At 37.4% G+C, this 21,220-nt stretch overlaps 1 protein-coding gene across 3 annotated transcripts in view; it reads left to right on the forward strand.

The window, feature by feature from the left end:
• The window catches only part of LOC132151736 (inositol hexakisphosphate kinase 2-like), a 46,997-nt gene extending 37,234 nt beyond the window's left edge, over positions 1 to 9,763 (forward strand). For 2 of the 3 annotated variants that reach the window (XM_059560067.1, XM_059560068.1), the window contains 5 exons: positions 5,127 to 5,457; positions 7,107 to 7,323; positions 7,802 to 7,950; positions 8,100 to 8,275; positions 8,400 to 9,763. In XM_059560067.1, coding sequence (XP_059416050.1) covers positions 5,235 to 5,457; positions 7,107 to 7,323; positions 7,802 to 7,950; positions 8,100 to 8,275; positions 8,400 to 8,927 — 1,293 coding nt within the window. In that variant the 5' untranslated portion in view covers positions 5,127 to 5,234 and the 3' untranslated portion in view covers positions 8,928 to 9,763. Of the gene's footprint in view, positions 1 to 4,949; positions 5,458 to 7,106; positions 7,324 to 7,801; positions 7,951 to 8,099; positions 8,276 to 8,399 lie in introns of those variants that run through there. The other variant, XM_059560065.1, reaches the window with a different exon arrangement.
• Positions 9,764 to 21,220: the final 11,457 nt, after the last annotated feature.

The following is a 21,220-nucleotide window of genomic DNA, read 5'->3' on the forward strand; positions in this document are numbered from 1 at the left end:
CGCATTCCAAAAAGTGATTACAGTATATGCAGTGCTTGTCAAAGTAAAAAGTTTGGTTATTTTACTTCTTTTGGAAGTAATTTATTTGTAATAATATTTGTTTGTTTATTATAACAAGGAAATCAATTGCAAACGCAAAACAGTGAAATTATATATAGAAAAATAACAATAAATATACAATATATGCTATAGATTTTGTGAGGGTAGATCAAGGCAGGGTTTAAAGTATAAAAAACTTTAAACTGAATTATGTGATTTTAAAAGGCTGTTTATTTACCCCAAAGATTGCCTCTAGATGAAAAGATTATAATCTGTGTCTATGGCTCTGGATTAGGATTGAGTCCTCACCCGGTGCTCATTTATCACACACACACACTAATCCCAGTCTGGGAAAGTAGCACAAAGTAAAATTGTGTGTGTGTGTGTGTGTGTGTGTGTACACAGAGATCTGTGTGCAAAGGCATGGTTGTCTCTGTCCCATTGTTGTGTCAGGGCTCAGGGATGATTTAATGTGTTTGTATGTGTGTGTGTTATATGTTATTATGAGCGTCATCCTTGCCTGCTGCCTGATTCTTAAACTAAATTACAATACTGCTCATTGCTGAGCTTTTATTATCAAGCGACTTTATCGAGAACTGTGTCGAGTGTGTGTGTACCTAGTAGTTTTTCAGAAGTTAAAAAACTTTCCAAGTTTGATATACAACAAGACAACGAGGTGTAAACATCGTGTAAACGTGTTTACATGCACTTTGAAAATTATATTTCAGTCAGAATAAGTCCATGCTGCGCACGTACTATTCAGATGACAATATTTAAGTCACAAACACTGTAGGAACACCCTAGTGTACAGTGTACACGTAAAAAAGTAAGTATTGAGCTTTAAAACATGGTGAATTCCAAGGATGTAACCAAAATATTTAAGATTGAGGGAACCAAAGGGAAAATTTTATGAATTACTCATTGAGAAATTCGTATTGATTGACTGCTATCCTGAAGACTAGTGGACTGCATCCCCTTCACTGTGCGTTATGAATGCAGACTTGGAATGTCTGGTTATACTTTCTATTTTTCAGCTGTCTTTCAGTTTCCTAATCAAGCAGGAGAAAACTGTGCTTCTCTTTCCTTTCCTTTCCTTTCCTTTCAATTCAAGTTTATTTGTATAGCACTTTTTACAATACAAATCGTTACAAAGCAACTTTACAGAAAATTATGTTATGTTATTATTTAGTAATAGCTTGTAAGTGGTGACTGTCAGTTTGTGCACGTATGACAGGATTTGTAGAAAAATGTAAACAAGTCGTAGTCAGCCAGATGATGAACATTATTAATATTATTAATAATTTATAATTATTATATGATGCAGTCACACTTGTAGCAATATTTGTTAGTTCTGTTGTTGAATCAGGGTTAGCATCATCTGAGGTCCTCTGAGGGTCAGCATCATCTCTTCTCAGGTGTTCTGGATCCAGACTGGAGCTTGTGTAAATCCTAAACATAGAAACAAATAGAGACATCATTAGCATTGCTGCTGTTCCAACAAAGTAAAATTAATTAGTTTAACCCAAGCTAAAGAATAAGAATGCACATTTGATCAGATACAACTATACTCACAATTTTAGATACATTATTCGAATGCTTGGCGAAAGAGATGCGTTTTTAATCTAGATTTAAACAGAGAGAGTGTGTCTGAACCCCGAACATTATCAGGAAGGCTATTCCAGAGTTTGGGAGCCAAATGTGAAAAAGCTCTACCTCCTTTAGTGGACTTTGCTATCCTAGGAACTACCAAAAGTCCAGCGTTTTGTGACCTTAGGGAGCGTGATGGATTGTAGCGTGGTAGAATGCTAGTTAGGTACGCAGGAGCTAAACCATTTAGGGCCTTATAGGTAAGTAATGATCATTTGTAACTGATACGGAACTTAATAGGTAGCCAGTGCAGAGACTGTAAAATTGGGGTAATATGATCATATTTTCTTGACCTGGTAAGGACTCTAGCCGCTGCATTTTGGACTACCTGTAGCTTGTTTATTGACGAAAGCAGGACAACCACCTAGAAGTGCATTACAATAGTCCAGTCTAGAGGTCATGAATGCATGAACTAGCTTTTCTGCATCAGAAACAGACAACATGTTTCGTAGCTTGGCAATGTTTCTAAGATGGAAGAATGCAGTTTTTGTAACATGGGAAATATGATTTTCTAAAGATAGGTTGCTGTCTAATATAACACCCAGATTTTTGACTGTAGAAGAAGTAACAGTACATCCGTCTAGTTGCAGATTGTAATCTACAAGATTCTGTGTAGTGTTTTTTTTGATCCAATAATTAATATCTCTGTCTTATCCGAATTTAACTGGAGAAAATTATTGGTCATCCAATCTTTTACATTTTTAAAACACTCTGTTAGCTTAGATAATTTAGAGGTTTCATCTGGTCTCGTTGAGATATATAGCTGAGTATCATCAGCATAACAGTGGAAGCTAATTCCGTATTTTCTAATAATATTACCAAGGGGCAACATGTATATTGAAAATAGAAGGGGACCTAGGACGGATCTTTGTGGCACTCCATATTTTACTGATGATAAATGAGATGACTCCCCATTTTAGTAAACAAAATGGTAACGATCGGACAGGTAGGATCTAAACCATCTTAGAGCCTGCCCTTGAATACCTGTATAGTTTTGTAATCGATCTATGAGTATGTCATGATCTATGGTGTCGAACGCAGCACTAAGATCAAGTAAAACTAGAAATGAGATGCAGCCTTGATCTGACGCAAGAAGCAGGTCATTTGTAATGAAATTCTTCATACAGATCATTTTTGTGCAGGAAGGTGCTCAATTGAGCAGACACAACTTTTTCTAAAATTTTAGACATAAATGGAAGATTTGAAATAGGCCTATAATTTGCCAGTTCACTAGGATCTAGTTTTGGTTTCTTAATAAGAGGCTTAATAACCGCCAACTTGAATGGTTTTGGGACGTGACCTAAAGATAACGACAAGTTAATAATATTGAGAAGCAGTTCTTCGGCTACAGGTAACAACTCTTTCAGTAATTTAGTGGGTACAGGATCTAATAAACATGTTGTTGGTTTAGATACAGTGATAAGTTTATTTAGCTCTCCCTGTCCTATATTTGTAAAGCACTGCAGTTTATCTTTGGGTGCGATGGATGAAACTGAAGTGTTAGACGCTGTAGAATCTACATTCGCTATTGTATTTCTAATTTTATCTATTTTATCAGTGAAGAAATTCATAAAGTCATTACTATTTAACTTTGGTGGAATATTTGAATCAGGTGGCATCTGGTAATTTCTTAATTTAGCCACTGTGCTAAATGAAAAACATTGGATTGTTTTGGTTATTTTCTATGAGTTTGTGGATATGCTATGCCCTTGCAGTTTTTAGAGTCTGTCTATAGCTGGACATACTGTATTTCCATGCAATTCTAAAAACATCCAAGTTAGTTTTTCTCCATTTGTGTTCAAGACTACGAGTTACTTTCTTAAGAGAGTGAGTATTACTGTTATACCATGGCACAGTACGTTTTTCTCTAACCTTTTTCAATTTGATGGGGGCAACAGCTTCTAATGTATTAGAGAAAATAGTGCCCATGTTGTCAGTCATTTCGTCTAATTCATGTGTATTTTTGGGTACAAATAGCAGTTGAGATAGATCAGGCAGGTTATTTGCGAATCTGTCTTTGGTGACTGGAACAATATTTCTGCCCAGACGGTAACGCTGAGACATATAGTTAATATCAGTGATATGCAGCATGCACGATACAAGGAAATGGTCTGTAATATCATCACATTGAGGTACGATATCTATAGCAGTAAGATCGATTCCATGCGATATAATTAGATCTAGTGTATGATTAAAACGATGAGTGGGCATGGTGACATTTTGCTTGACTCCAAAAGAGTTTATTAGGTCAGTAAACGCAAGTCCTAATGCATCATTTGTATTATCAACATGAATATTAAAATCTCCCATGATTAGCGCCTTATCAACTGTAACCAGAAGGTCTGAGAGGAAATCTGCAAATTCTTTTAGGAATTCTGTATACGGCCCTGGTGGTCTATACACAGTAGCCAGAGCAAGAGATACATTAGATTTCTTTTGCATGTCTGACAGTGTAACCTGAGTTAAACCTGTATGCCGTTTTCTGGGTAACATTGAGAATATCACTATATATTGTTGCAAGACCTCCGCCACGACCAGTCTGATGGGGCTCATGCTTATAACAGTAGTTTGGTGGAGTTGACTCATTTAGACCAAAATAATCATTTGGTTTTAGCCAGGTTTCAGTCAAGCAGAGTACATCAAAACTATTTTCTGTGATCATTTCATTTACAATAACTGCTTTGGGTGTGAGTGATCTAATATTTATGAGCCCAAACTGTAAAGTTGTTTTTGTTCATTTACTTTACATGTTTCTGGTTTAATCACGATAAGATTTTTTCTAGATCCTACATTAAATTTATATTTTGACCTGACTATTCGGGGAACAGACACAGTCTTAATAGATTGTACAGCGCAAGTACTTTTATCATTTAAGCGGGTGGAACAAAAGTCATCATAATAGTTATTTGAGAATTGTCTTACTAGTCACATGGAGCGAAGTGTCCTGGAGATGTTGTCAGAGAGCTTTCCTTTCCTTTCCTTTCCTTTCCTTTCCTTTCCTTTCCTTTCCTTTCCTTTCCTTTCCTTTCCTCCTCATTCCTCATATCTCTTTGTTTTGGTCTTAAACTCTAACAACACCCACTTAACTCTCTCTCTCTCTCTCTCTCTCTCTCTCTCTCTCTCTCACCTTTCCCTTTGTTTGATCAGTTTCCCTTTTTTCATGTCCAACCCAACAACAGCTGCTGTGCTCTGATTGGTTGTTTCAGGAGGGGGGTGGAACCATGTGACCTGTTGTAATATTTTTCCTGCCTGCTTAGAACAGATCTCTCAGTTACAGCAGAGATCAGGACAGACACACTTTCACAGTCTGTCCACATAGTTAACCTTTCTACGCTTAGGACAAAAACATCATTATAACATAACTCTTTCTGGAATACTATTTTTATATTCCTTTAACAGGAAAAAAACAGGAATATTTTTCTTTTGTTTGATTTTCTCAGCCTTTTGTGCCTGAACTGCCACCAAGGAAACGGGAACAGAGGAGGAGAAGACAGACAGACAAATAGAAAGCTATAGATCAGCCTGAGAGAGACGGATGTGTACGGAAGATGAGTCCAGCTTTAGAAGCGCTGATGGAGGGGTGTAGATACCCGGGGAAAGGAGAAATGAAGGGAGGAGTGATGTTGGAACCATTTGTCCATCAAGTCGGCGGCCACTCTTGTGTACTGCGGTTTGGGGAACAGGCCATCTGTAAACCACTTATACCCAGAGAACACCAGTTTTATAAGAGCCTGCCACCTGAGATCCGCAAATTCACGCCACAGTACAAAGGTAAGTGGACACTTAACAGAACATAACCATTACATCCAATCGGCTACTTTCTTGTTTATGAGCTCTTGTGTGCGTGATGTATTCCTTCATTTCTCTTGCTTTCTTTTTCACTCTTATCTGTGCATAAAATTTCATAAGGAGTGCTTTAAATCATTGTTATGAAGTATTTTTATGAATAAGTTACACTGACTTATTTCCAACAGTGCAGTGTGACTCCTATAATAAGGTCACACACTTCTATATGCGGTAACTGATTGGGTGACCCTTTTTGAATGACATTTAAATTATAGATAGATATAAACAGATGAAAAGAAATTTGGATAGATACATACATAGATACATATATACTTAGAGTTATAAGACATGCACGCTCTTACACACTCATAACACTTTTGGGCACTCACAGATCTATGTTAATGGCATCAGATGGAATATCATGTTCAGTTCTTTTAGTCTGATATATTTAAACACTCTCGCACACAGACACACTGGCATGTCTTGCGGTGTCTTTGACTGGGCAAGAGTTTAGGGCTAAAAAAAGCTCAGGCAGGGAGAGGATATGACATATAGGAAAGAATGTGGACACACTCTCACATGCTTGTGCATACTTACAATGCTTATATTGTAACGTGCTCGTCTCTTACACAATTATAAGGGTCAGTTGTGTTTTTCTTACTCACCCTAAAGCCTGACACACACTGAAAGAAACTAACCACGCATGTTCTCTGACTCAGCAAGTATGAGCCAAAGTGTGTATGAGCGTTGGTGCAGAGATGTGACATCACTGTTATTGATGTCATCATTCTATCATGACTGCAGAGGTTGAGGTTTCAAGGTCCTAGTGTCTGAAACTTGCACCGTATACTTACACACAAACAAAAAGTTTGTGTTTTGTGATAAGAATCATTAGTTTTTTAATGCTTATGCCATTCAATGTTGAAAAGTTTTTGCTGTTCTCTTTTTTTCTCTGTCTTTACCCCCCTACCCCACTCAGCTACCCATAATCCCCTTGTGATGATTAGTTCCATCTATGGTTATCATGAGATACCACCACCACCAAATCAGAGCTTAGGCCACATGACACTGTATATGTGTATTTTTGCTTTGTATGTTATGTATTCATCTGTATTCTGAATGTACAAATGCAATTTTTCAAATTGTTGCTGTCTGTAAATTTCAGTGAAACAGTTTCTGTAAAGTTGTCATATGTTTCTTTTTTGTATTTGATATCTAATGTGGGAATCTTGCAGATGGTTTGTCCAAAGAGGGGTAATAAAAGAGCTCATTGAATTGTACTTTCTTGACTCCCGTGTTTTTTGTGTGTCTTTTTCTGCTTAGCACTAGAAGGCATGCAAAACTCTCTCCCACACTCTCACAATTATACGACGGTGTTAAATATTCACGGTCTACACACATTAATTCCCTTCTCAACTATTCACTGTACACACATTAAGTCCCTTCTCAATCCTCTGCTTCTCTTTTATGTTTTGTGCTTATTAAAGTACATTGTAAGCCGGATTGGGTAAGAACTACATTTTATAATCATATGATTCATCATATCTGAATCATATGTTGTTAATGTGTCAATACAACGTGCAGTGTACTCATTGTCTCTCTCTTTTTCTTTCTTTCCCTCCTGTTCTTTCCAGGTGTGGTGTCGGTGAGTTTTGAGGAAGATGAGGTGGGGAATCTGTGTTTGATAGCATACCCACTCCACAGTGATCCACCTGATTTGGAAAACAAGGAGCCCTCTGTTGATGGGGAGCCCAAGAATAAGCTTTTTAAATGGGGGAAAAAGAAACCATCAGGCCTCCTACCAGAAAATGAGAGAGCCAGACAGAGCCGCAAAGAGGAGAAGGGCAAAAGGTAATGGAGCATACATGGCTGATAAACTAGCATTCAAAAGTTTAGGGTCATTGTGAATTTTAGTTTTATTTTTTAAGAAAATAATACTCTTAAATCACACATACATGAAAAATACCAGTTAATACTTGAAAATTCTTACAAAAACATTTTGAAAACATTGGGTGATTTTATTAGGTGACACAAAATATAAGGGGTGATTTTTTTCAAGATGGATAAAAAAAAAAAAAAAGTTTATTGAGTAGCAGATGAGCGTATTGATTTTTGAAGGATCATGTCACTGAGGTTATGAACATTTAGATTTTCCATCAGAGGTGTAAATTACATTTTAAAATTTTTATTTAAAAACTTTTCAAAATTTTACAGACCCCAGACTCTTGAAGGTTATATGCACATCCTTATCATATAGTTCAATGGTTGGCACACACACGTGCACATGATGACACTCATTTGTTAAGCCTTTCTCCTCTGATCTCTGCAGTAATCGGGATGATAAGGCAGAGGTTTTGTACTACAGTCTGGAGAAAGGAAATGTGGTTTCTCAGATCAAACACAACCCTTGGAGTCTGCAGTGTCACCAGCAGCACCTACAGAGGATGAAGGAGAACTCCAAACACAGAAACCAGCACAGTATCCTTTATAACAAGTGGACGCACTTATAAATTACCACTGTATAATAATGACACTGGCAGAAAATCTTGTAAGACATGTAGGTTCATTTATACAATTAAATATTCATCTTTGTAGTACTTTTTCCCTTGACCCATGACCTCTCTTAGAATTTATTCTGCTGGAAAATCTTACATGGCGGTACGGGGTTCCATGTGTTCTTGATCTGAAGATGGGAACACGTCAGCATGGGGACGATGCCTCTGAGGAAAAGAAAGCAAATCAGATTCGCAAATGCCAGCAAAGCACTTCCTCTTCTATTGGAGTACGCCTCTGTGGCATGCAGGTAACTACACATCTTCTAAAAATTCTATATGCACGTGTGTGCCAAAAGATTTTACATTGGGTGTATTTGTTTTAGTGATTAATACAACCGTAAGTGTAATTCCGATCTATATTTCTCCTAATAGGTGTATCACAGCACTACAGGGCAGCTGATATTCATGAATAAGTATCACGGGCGTAAGTTGAGTCTGCCCGGGTTCAAAGAGGTTCTGTGGCAGTTCTTCAGTGATGGCCGAGTTCTGCGCAGAGAACTTCTGACCCCAGTGCTGCAAAGACTGAGAGAGATGAGAGCGGTGCTGGAGGCTTGTGAGAGCTATCGTTTCTTCTCCTCGTCTCTTCTCGTCATCTACGACGGGGCTCCACCCCCTGCCCCATCTAGATCGCGGCCCTCTCGTGGAGGAGAAGAGGAAGATGAGGAGGACGATGATGAAGATGAGAACGACGATGAGGAGGGAGCCTACGGAGGACGTCACGGTCACTCTAGCAGCATTTCACCAATGGTGGATGTCCGAATGATTGATTTCGCTCACACGACATGTCGTGATTATGGAGAGGATGCCATTGTCCATGAAGGTGGAGACAGCGGCTACATCTTCGGCCTGCAGAATCTCATCAGCATTCTGTCAGAGCTTGAAGAGCACACCAACGACTAAACATTTGCCATGCCGAGGCTTACCGTGGGCATCTTGACCATGCCATCAGGGTTTAAAGTTCACGCTTAGCTCACACTGCTATGCTTTTTCATAGTCCTAGCAGGGAGCGGTTACGTAGGTGAGGTCCTAAGGAAAATCCAGAAACCCACCGGAGCTGAGGGGATGAACTCTTTTGTAATTTCTCACTGAGGTGAAGAACTGCGGTCCCTCTCCGTGTCTGTTATTTCTGCTCGCTCTGAATCGCAGGGGGCGGCAGTGGATGAGTTACTGTGACATCACATCTGCTCTTGTATCTTCATTTGTTCTCTTCATCTGTGAAAGATAAGGGAAAAATAAGTTGATGCTTGCATTAAAAGAGACATTTACAAAATGAACCTTTTGAAGAGGTGGATTTGTAGCAACGGTAGCACAATCATAAATTAATATGGCAAGCAACTAAGCAACATACATGAAGGTGCTTTAGAAACACTAAGCAGGACCCTGCAGGTCTCACGGGAAGAGACTTTTTAGGGAATGATGAGTGTGTGGAAAAGGGAATTTGCATAGTCCTTTCCACATTCCTTATATAAAAGACTTTTCCCTCTTGGACATTTTAATCTATTTCATTATATTGGATACTCTTCATTCCATAGCCACGTGTTGAAGATTAGCATCTTAACTCCAGAGACTTAGAACCCTATTTATTTATAAGAATATTTCTATCAAATGTGAAAGGAAATGTGACATTCCATCCCTAGTTCTACTGGATGATGTAAGTGATATAGGTAGAGAAATTATTTTTATGTCATGGTTTTCTCTGTTTTTGACAATATGAAACAAAATAAAATAAAATAAAATAAATTTGTTGTTGTGGTACATTCTGAAACTTTCATTTCTCGATTTGTTTTGTTTTGTACAAAAAAAAAAGAGATTAAGGCATAAGCACAGCATGTCCTCTTTGACATCAGATTTACTATTTTGACATCAGACTTACGGCTATGACAACTACAGTTACCAAAGGCAAACTAATAATAGCAATCCGGTTAGTTTGTGTACTTGAAACAAATAGCCATGCAGCAAGTACTCTAAAGGCAGATTCAATTCTAATCAGTGTACAATTACGCAAATAGCAGACACTTTTATCCAAAATGACTTCCAGTGCATTCAGGCTATACATTTATTTTATTTTATCAGTACGTGTGTTCCCTGGGAATTGAAACCACACCCCTTTGCACTGCTGATGCCACTTTGTTCAAATGTAGGCTGTATGCTCTTGATACAAGATATAATGCAGCAAAAGCCTTTGTAAACTATAAATAAGCTACATCGCTTTCATTTGCCAGAGGACACTGGATTCGGACACCAGACATACAACTCTGCTGCTTTGGCCGAGCCCCAGCAGGCCTATTACGGAGTTGCTAAACCTTTCACTAAAAGCTTTCCACATGCACTCTCTAAGCCTGTTATTTGTGGGTGTATTTGCGCAGGAGTGCGAGGGATTTGAGCTGGATTGTATGTTTGAACTCCATACATGCAGACTGTAGTGGCTTGTTTGTGTGTTTCCTCGTGTGACCTCTCTTGAGTGAGGATGTTGTGTATGGATATGGAATAATTTGTTTGTAGATATCATGTTTTACAAGTCATTCACCATATATGTTTGTCCTGTTGTGTCCTTGGCGCAGTCTGTTCCTGTCTCAGCTGTATTAGTACTCACATTACCAAGTTAAGCTCTGGATTACTTTCCAAATGCCGGAAAACTACTTGTAAGAGGGAAATACCATGGGCACATTCTGAATCAAGTCAACATATGAAAGCTTTCTGGAAGAGAACAAATGGTTTGAAATTTCAAAATGTTACCAGGTAACAAACATTAAGTGGAAAATATTCATGGAATGCTGTCCAAACAGCACAGATGGATGGGACATTTTCCCTCAAGAAAGGAAATGTATTGTTACTTAGAATGCCTTAAATAATATGTATTGTTACTTAGAATGCCTTAAATAATATGGTCTACTTTTTTCCACATTCATATATACATTTTTCTTCACATGAATGTGGTGATTGAAAACCTCTAGACTTCTTTACAGTCTTGATGTATGACAATTAGGCCCTTTTAGTATAATTTAGTCTCATTTTAATTGTTGTCATTAGGGTGTAATATCATGTTGGCCTTGACTAAAGTGGTTAGATCTAGAGATTTATTTGAACATTTGTGTGCTGTCTGTATGAATGTTGTCTTTTTACAGCTCCCATGACATTCCCTTTCCTCATATGTTTCTGTGAGAAGGGGTTTTGTAATAATGACGGATTACTATGGCAACCATCTCTGTATTTTTAGCAAGATGCATAATGTGATAGGAGAAAAGGTAGTTGTTCCATAAACCCAGAAATCTTTTGGGGGGCATAAGATGAAAAATGTACAAATACACTAGAAGATAAGAGGCAATTTCTTTACTGTTATGTAATGCTGATATGAATAGAGTAGCACTTACATATGTAGCACTGATTTATGGTTTGATTTAACAAGATTGTTTTGTTTTCAAACTCTCAAAAGTCTACTATGCTCATCCATTTAAAATAGCTGTTTTCAACTGTAATGTATTTAAAAATGTGATTTATTCCTGTGATGGCAGTGCTGACTTTTCAGGACCAATTATTCCAATCTGCAGTGATACATGATCCTTCAGAAATTATTATAATACATTAATCTATAAAAATAAAAAATACTAAGCTCTTAGCACAAAAAGGCAGTTAAGAGTGACCAAGGGCTATCAAATGACCATAACCAAAAAGAGAAGTACAAACCTGATTCCAAAAAAGTTGGGACACTGTACAAAATAAAAAAGCTAAAAAAGGAATTGAATAATTTACAAAATCTCATAAACTTATATTTTATTCACAATAGAATATAGATAACATATCATATGTTGAAAGTGAGACATTTGTGAGAAATGTCATGCCAAATATTTTGGATTTCATGAGAGCTACACATTCCAAAAAAGTTGGGACAGGTAGCAATAAGAGGCCGGAAAGGTTAAATGTACATAAAAGGAACAGCTGGAGGACCAATTTGCAACTTATTAGGTCAATTGGCAACATGATTGGGTATAAAAAGAGCCTCTCAGAGTGGCAGTGTCTCTCAGAAGTCAAGATGGGCAGAGGATCACCAATTCCCCCAATGCTGCGACGAAAAATAGTGGAGCAATATCAGAAAGGAGTTTCTCAGAGAAACAATGCAAAGAGTTTGAAGTTAACATCATCTACAGTGCATAATATCATCCAGAGATTCAGAGAATCTGGAACAATTTCTGTGCGTAAGGGTCAAGGCCAGAAAACCATACTGGATGCCAGTGATCTTCGGGCCCTTAGACGGCACTGCATCACATACAGGAAAGCTACTGTAATGGAAATCACAAAATGGGCTCAGAAATACCTCTAGAAAACATTGTCTGTGAACACAATGCACCGTGCCATTGGCCGTTGCCACCTAAAACTTTATAGGTCAAAAAAGAAGCCATATCTAAACATGATCCAGAAGCGCAGGCGTTTTCTCTGGGCCAAGGCTCATTTAAAATGTACTGTGGCAATGTGGAAAACTGTTCTGTAGTCAGACGAATCAAAATTTGAAGTTCTTTTGGAAAACTGGGACGCCATGTCATCCGGACTAAAGAGGACAAGGACAACACAAATTGTTATCAGCGCTCAGTTCACTATTCAGGCACTATCAATGCTGAATGGTATATCCAAGTTCTAGAACAACATATGCTCCCATCCAGACATCGTCTCTTTCAGGGAAGTCCTTGCGTTTTCCAACATGACAATGCCAGACCACATACTGCATCAATTACAACATCATGGCTGCGTAGAAGAAGGATCTGGGTACTGAAATGGCCAGCCTTGAGTCCAGATCTTTCACCCATAGAAAACATGGCGCATCATAAAGAGGAAGACGCGACAAAGAAGACCTAAGACAGTTGAGCAACTACAAGCCTGTATTAGACAAGAATGGGACAACCTTCCTATTCCTAAACTTGAGCAACTTGTCTCCTCAGTCCCCAGACGTTTGCAGACTGTTATAAAAAGAAGAGGGGATGCCACACAGTGGTAAACATGGCCTTGTCCCAACTTTTTCGAGATGTGTTGATGCTGAAGGAGAGGATGCCGAGTTGTCATATCCTTCATACTGACATTAATTATATTATTACATGATTTCTTGTTTGACTATTAATCAAGTTATGGCAAGAGTGAAATGTGTAACCTTATGTGTGCTTATGAGATATTAAAGAATCCTGTTCTACCCTGTATTTCTTTTCCTCAAGATTAATGGCCACATATTATGTGTGTGTATCCAACCGTAATGATAAGACACTCGCCAGTGCTAGAAAGCCTTGAATTTTAGATAAGTTCTCTGTGTATGTGTGTTAGTATCTGTCTGTACAGGGAGAAGCTCAGACAGTCCCAGGACAAACGATCAACTGCCAGTGTCCAACGTAACAGATATAAATCTTTAGAAAGTTTATTTAGGTTTTGGAACCAATCAAAATTTTGTTGACTTATGTATTGACGCAATTAGTATCCTCTGTCAGGGTATACTGTAACTGTGGTTGATTTTGAGTTGTACAAGAGCGGCCTACGAACTCCGTCGCGAGTATTGAAGCTGACTTCTGCTGATGAAATTGCTAACTATTTTCTTCAAGTAAAATTATTATTATTAATTGAACTCATCTCTGACTCCTGGTCTTCATTGCGACATATCTGGTCCTTGGGTTATAACTGTAAATTCCCCTACAATGCCATGAAGTTTAAAATCAACTTATTTTCCCCTTAAAATTATACATTTTCTCAGTTTAAACATTTGATATGTCATCTATGTTGTATTCTGAATAAAATATAGAAATTTGAAACTTCAACATCATTGCATTCTGTTTTTATTCACAATTTGTACAGTGTCCCAACTTTTTTGGAATCGGGTTTGTATATGATATGTATTAAAAATAACATTTCCCAAGTTGAATGTAATTAGTAAATAAAGACAGATTTTTTGGGGTGTACTGTTCCTTTAATTGACATCATGAAACCTCATTAGGCCGAAATATGAGCTGATCGTGGAGTCTTGCAACGGTTTGGTTTCCTCTAGTCATTCTTTTGGGACCTTGTTATGTGCTATTACAAAGCTTACACAACATGTTTATCATATGATTTTCTAGTTAATTAGCATGTCCACCCTTATCTACAAGGCCTCAGAAATAGTGAAGCACTTTTAATTTAGCTACACTTCCATCCTACACACTCCCATTTTCTGTGTCCCATAAAAGGTTATATTTTAAAGTTGTTCCTTATGTGTATTAAGTACTTACTGTATAAGAGTTTTTTGTTTAACACTTTTTTTATTCACAGTACATTTAGCTGGACACTCTAAGGTAATGATTAAACAGAACAGCTATCAGGTGTTCATTGCCTCATCCTTTCCACTAATGGAAATAAAATAATAAAAAGGCATAAAGATGGAATGATAGCATTAGAGTTATGAATAAAATGGGAGGGAGACAAAAATATATTACAGTTGGTAGTGAGAAGGATAGCAGAATAGAGCAAGAGAGACATTTGTTTAACCTTGCAGAGATGACGAATGTTCAGTTCTACTGGTCAAAGTTCATTAAAGTGCTGACAAATATTATGAGCAAAGTGTATATTGCCAGCAGGGCAGAGATCAGACATATGTATATTAGTTTTCCAATATATTTTGCTATGGTCATCCCTGAAGTTGAGCAAATATTCTCCAATACCATATTTCATTTTACTTAAATTTACTTTACTTTACCCCCCCCCCCCCCCCCCCAGATAACATGTTTGAGATTGAGCTTGTTTAGGCCTGGTAGGTTTGTTTCATTATGTGTACAACTGATTCTCTTTTTACCATGAAGTTACAAACTATTTAAATTAAACTTTGATTTATAATTGTGATTCATGACTAACTCAATTCACTATCTCAAAATAATGTTCAAATTTTCCGCTAATGCATCATCACACGCAGCATGTCCCACAGAGACTGCTGTGTGAGTGTCATGTAAGACAACAGATGCAGTATAATCTGGTATAATCCAAATCTGTTTACTCGGACAAGTGTTCCAAGCAGAACTGGTGGCAAAAGACATTTGTGGTCTCCACACTACTTAATTGTTATCTGATATTTTTAATTTTAGAACAATTATAGAGGTTGTAGATTGTTTAAAGGAACAATAACTGACATTTGAGATTTAGTACTTTGAATACTATGCGTTTCCCAGAAACTGCTGTGTGTGTGTGTGTGTGTGTGTGTGTATATCAATATATGTATAGGGGTGTAGGTGTTTACAAGACCCTATTAATAGGACTTCTTCTCACATGATACTGATGTCATCACTGTTGCTAATTATATGACATCACAACTCCCATGACATCACAACCTCCCCACTTCTCTGAGAAGATTAACTGGAATTTCACGGTGATATGGAGTGACACAGAGGAGACCATTGACAAAGGAATTATTGAATAAAGTCATTATTTTTGTTTTCTTCGCTTACAAAAAATGTTCCCGATGCTTCATATAACCCATATTGCACGTCTGATGGCAGATGGAGTATTGTGACGACGACTTTTCATACCTTTTATGGACCTTGACATTGTGAAGCCCCTTTCACACTGCATGTTGGTCCCGGATTGCTGGAAAATTGCTGGGTGCAAACTGTAATGAAGCAGAGATCAGTTCACCAGCTTAAGTGAAAGTTAACGTGCCTAGCGTTTTCGACTCCTGATGTCATGTGTCATTACGGGACCTTTATGGGTTGTGTGAATGCACCGACATATTCCAGGAAATCACTGGCAGTGTGAAAGGAGCAAAATCTAGTGACCCGGGAACAATTGCCAGGACACATTACCCGTGCATTTCCGGAATCGCAGCATGAAAGGGGCTTTATTTACTTGGCAGTCTATGGGACAGTCTCAAGCCTCCAGGTTTTCATCCAAAATATCTTAAATTGTGTTCCGAAGATGAACGAAGCTTTTGCAGGTTTGGAACGACATGGGGGTAAGTGTCAAATATTAATGACAAAATATTCATTTTGGGGTGGAATAACCATTTAAGCAGTTTATAGAAAGCACAAGTGCCTGTCTGCCCTTTAGAACTTCAGGCTGAGACTATACCGATGACAACATCTTATAATGACCTTAGACATTTTAAGACAGTAGGACTGACCAAATAAAGTCTGAAATTGTCTGGCAGGTATATTCAATTTCACTGTGTTATAATGTGTCTGTCTGGAATGTGATAAATTCTGATTGTGTGAAAGATAGACAAAATAAAGGGAAAAGGGATGCAGAAAAGACAGATACATTGGCATGTTGTCCTCTAAGGGCAAATTAATAAGTGAAAGTGACATTCAGCCAAGTATGGTGACCCATACTCAGAATTCATGCTCTGCATTTAACCCATCCAAAGTGCACAAACACAGAGCAGTGAACACACACACACACACCCGGAGCAGTGGGCAGCCATTTATGCTGCGGCACCCGGGGAGCAGTTGGGAGTTCGATGCCTTGCTCAAGGGCACCTAAGTCGTGGTATTGAGGGTGGAGAGAGCACTGTACATGCACTCCTCCCACCCACAATTCCTGCCGGCCCGAGACTCAATTCACAACCTTTCGTTTGCGAGTCAGACTCTCTAACCATTAGGCCATGACTTCCCCCCAAATGATGTAACCGCAATGGACAAAACTGTCCACTGTTCAGCAGTCACTGTCTGTGTGTGTGTACTGACAACAGGGAGTCTGCATTATCCAGAAAATGCAGCCAGAAAGCAGTGTGCAGAATTGCAGTGGATAAAATCCTCATGGCTGTTTCCAAAAATAGATAAAACCCTGTGCATCTGTGTGAGAGCAAATTTTCCTTGCTAAAGTACTTTGTATCATATATTATTAGGATCAATTCCACATTAAAACACCATGAACAATCACACACAAACACTATTAATAGGTAAAAAGCAAATAATATTTACAACAGTCCCTGTTTCCATTATATAACAACCAGGGCCAGAAATTGAGCATAATATGCCACAGATGGGGTAATAAATAGCAGAGAATTTAAAATTAGTGTGTGTTTAATATTCAAATTTAGGCCTAACAAACTATAGGTTTAGAATGAGTTTAGATCCTCTGCAGATATCAGCTGCTTTGACGATAGCTTTATAAGAGCTAAATATTTAGATTTTTTTTAATCTGATTTAATAGCAGCTAGAAAATGTATGTTTATTGATAATGAACATACATGCAGGATGAAATGCTTCTGAAATCAATTCCAAGGCAAGGGCAAACATTACCTCTTAATAAAACATAACCAACAGTGTGACTTAGTGAACATCCACAAAAAAATGATAGAAAATACTAGACAAACATTTATTTGCCAAGTACCGGGAGCCCTCTGTCGGTTTGAGAAATAAATAATGGAACAGAGAAACATTAATTTATTTAAACTTCTAACTTATGGTCCTGACACCCACTGGCCAAAAAAGAATGTTTATCGTTTAATTTGTTTAATTAATCGTTAATAATTGTATTTTAATTAATTTAATATCATTAAATATAGCCTACAGGAAACTCTGACCTGTGTTTAACCGAAGGTTATAGATTTTATTTATTTTTATATTGAAATGAAGCCTCTTCTAGTCACAAATGCCAACATAACAGCATAACAACTGTAAACAAGATCTAACGGCAGACCTGATTACATTTAAAATCTGTCTACGGCGCTTTACTAAAATCAACTCAACTATACAAGAGCAAAATTTGATTTTACAATTAACTAATATGGAAAATAATTTACAACAGACCAAATAAATTATTCAAACGTCACAAGCGGCCATTTGGATAGATCAGAGCCTGTCTACTGGATTTGTTGCAAGCAGATAGAGAACGAAGAAACAAGCTGTGGCCCGTTGTGGTAAAGGCCAGAAAAGAAAATAAGCGTGTTTATTTTGTGGGTGGAAGGGCATTTGTTGAGGGAGCTGAGATTTTCCCTACTGAATGATTAGAATGTTTCTTGTTCATTCGTATTATCTCTTAACTTAAATACTGCTTCCACCATTTTGACTTGTTCTGGACCATTACCAGTCTACAGTTCTTCTCAAGACACTGAAGACACCTGTCTGACGGTACTACACTTTTGATTACCTACTATGTAAGACAACGCTGCCTTTTCACAAGATTTAAATAGTTCTATTTTAGAACGTGTTGTAGTTTGGTGGGTCATATAATACAGTTATTGAGCTGTGTTCGAAGGCTTCTGAGGTGTGTGTTGTCTAGTTTGTATATTACAACACAATCTCCTCATAACGTATAAGCTCTGGTGTTATACTTATGTTCTTAAATTTCATTTAATGTATTACTTAAGAATTTCATACTGCATCTTAATATATCTTCTACTGTTTGAGTTGTGGTTTTCTTATATCTCAAACAATTTAAAACTGACTTTTGTTTCCTCCAAGAATGTCACTCATCTGTAGAGGATCTTAATTTCTGGAGATCACAATGGGGTCTGGACATATGGATGTCTCATGGCACGTCACATTCAGCCGGTGTATGCATTTTAAAAAAATCATTTTAAAGGGAAGGTGTTACTCAGTGAAAGTGACGTAGATGGACACTTTATCAGTCTCCTGACTGAAATTTCAAATTTGACTTGTATCCTTGTTTGTGTTTACGGTTATAATCAGAAGAAAGAAAATGAAGCCTTTATTAATCGCTTAGAGGAACATGTATTGAAATTATTGACTAAGTACCCAAATTCCATGCTTATTTTTGGTGGTGATTTTAATGTGGCTTTAGATAGCAGCATAGACCGATGGCCTCCAAAACTGTCTGACAATAGTAGTTTATACTTGAAAATGTTTATGCAAAGATTCTCTTTGATTGATAGTTGGAGGGAGTTACATCCCTCTCAAAAGATGTTCACATGGAGTAATAACGCTCTCTCCTCCCAGTCCCGAATTGACATGTGGCTTGTTTCTAAGGAATTTTACAATACCTCTTCTGATATTTTACCATCTCTCTTTTCTGATCACAAGAGTATCTTTATTCGTGCCCATTTCCTTGCTTCTGATGATGTGCGTGGGTTTTGTTCTTACTGGAAACTTAACAATTCTATTCTCTCTTATAATGAAGTAAAAGATGAAATCAAAAAGATAATTCACAAAAATTGGAATAAAGCAAAAGATGAGAACAGTTACAGTAAAAATTGGGAATTTACTAAATATGAAATTGGCAAATATCTTAGAAAATTTAGTAGTGATGTGGCAAAGAAGAAAAAAACTGATGAAAATATTGTTATATACAAAATCACTAATCTTTTATCTAAAAATATGGATGATTTACTTGACTGTGAAAAAGCTGAACTGGCTGAATTACAGTGCAAATTAGACAAAATATATAAACAGAAAGCAGAAGGGGCATTTATTAGATCATGTAGAAAATGGATTGAAGAGGGTGAACAGAACTCTGCATACTTTTTCAGACTGGAAAGGCAGCAAGCTAAAAACAATCAAATTCAAAAATTAATGATTAATGGTAATATTAGTGATGACCCGAAAAATATTGCAAAGTTTTGTGTCAAATTTTATAGTGATTTGTATACTTCTAAATTATCCCAACAACACATGAATGACTTCTTTAAATCTTTACCTAATATAAACCAGCTAAGTGACTTAGATAAAAAATTTTGTGATGCCTCTATTACACTGAAAGAGATAGTGGAAGCTATTAATACTTTAAAAGCTAACAAATCTCCCGGAACAGATGGTCTCAGCTCAGAATTTTACAAGCTGTTTAGTTGTAGTATAGCACCATTCTTATTAAAGGTTTATGAGGAAAGTATAGAGAAAACACTGCTTCCAGCCACATTATGTCAAGGTTTAATAACACTTATCCCAAAATTAAATAAAGATCCCCTTTTAATAGATAACTGGCGTCCAATTACATTATTAAATAATGATTATAAAATGATAGCTTTAGTTTTAGCAAAAAGATTGAAATCTGTTTTGCACTCCATAATTGACGAAACACAATCGGGATTTATGCAGAAAAGGCACATTTATAATAATATACGGTTAGTTTTAGATGTGTTAGATTATTCAGATTTAATAGACAGTGATGGTTTCATTTTCTTTTTAGATTATTACAAAGCTTTTGACACATTGGAACATGAATTTTTATTTCAGGCTCTACTAACAATTGGCTTTGGTGATGCTTTTTGCAGGATGGTCCAAATGCTTTACATAAACGGAAACAGTTCTATCAAATTAAGTAATGGTACAACCCGAATTCCGGAAAAAGTTGGGACATTTTTAAAATTTTAATAAAATTAAAACTAAAAGACTTTCAAATCACATGAGCCAATATTTTATTCACAATAGAACATAGATAACATAGCAAATGTTTAAACTGAGAAAGTTTACAATTTTATGCACAAAATGAGCTCATTTCAATTTTGATTTCTGCTACAGGTCTCAAAATAGTTGGGACGGGGCATGTTTACCATGGTGTAGCATCTCCTTTTCTTTTCAAAACAGTTTGAAGACGTCTGGGCATTGAGGCTATGAGTTGCTGGAGTTTTGCTGTTGGAATTTGGTCCCATTCTTGCCTTATATAGATTTCCAGCTGCTGAAGAGTTCGTGGTCGTCTTTGACGTATTTTTCGTTTAATGATGCGCCAAATGTTCTCTATAGGTGAAAGATCTGGACTGCAGGCAGGCCAGGTTAGCACCCGGACTCTTCTACGACGAAGCCATGCTGTTGTTATAGCTGCAGTATGTGGTTTTGCATTGTCCTGCTGAAATAAACAAGGCCTTCCCTGAAATAGACGTTGTTTGGAGGGAAGCATATGTTGCTCTAAAACCTTTATATACCTTTCAGCATTCACAGAGCCTTCCAAAACATGCAAGCTGCCCATACCATATGCACTTATGCACCCCCATACCATCAGAGATGCTGGCTTTTGAACTGAACGCTGATAACATGCTGGAAGGTCTCCCTCCTCTTTAGCCCGGAGGACACGGCGTCCATGATTTCCAACAAGAATGTCAAATTTGGACTCGTCTGACCATAAAACACTATTCCACTTTGAAATAGTCCATTTTAAATGAGCCTTGACCCACAGGACACGACGGTGCTTCTGGACCATGTTCACATATGGCTTCCTTTTTGCATGATAGAGCTTTAGTTGGCATCTGCTGATGGCACGGCGGATTGTGTTTACCGACAGTGGTTTCTGAAAGTATTCCTGGGCCC

Source organism: Carassius carassius, chromosome 10, assembly GCF_963082965.1.
Source record: "Carassius carassius chromosome 10, fCarCar2.1, whole genome shotgun sequence".
In the NCBI taxonomy this organism is placed as follows: Eukaryota; Metazoa; Chordata; class Actinopteri; order Cypriniformes; family Cyprinidae; genus Carassius; species Carassius carassius.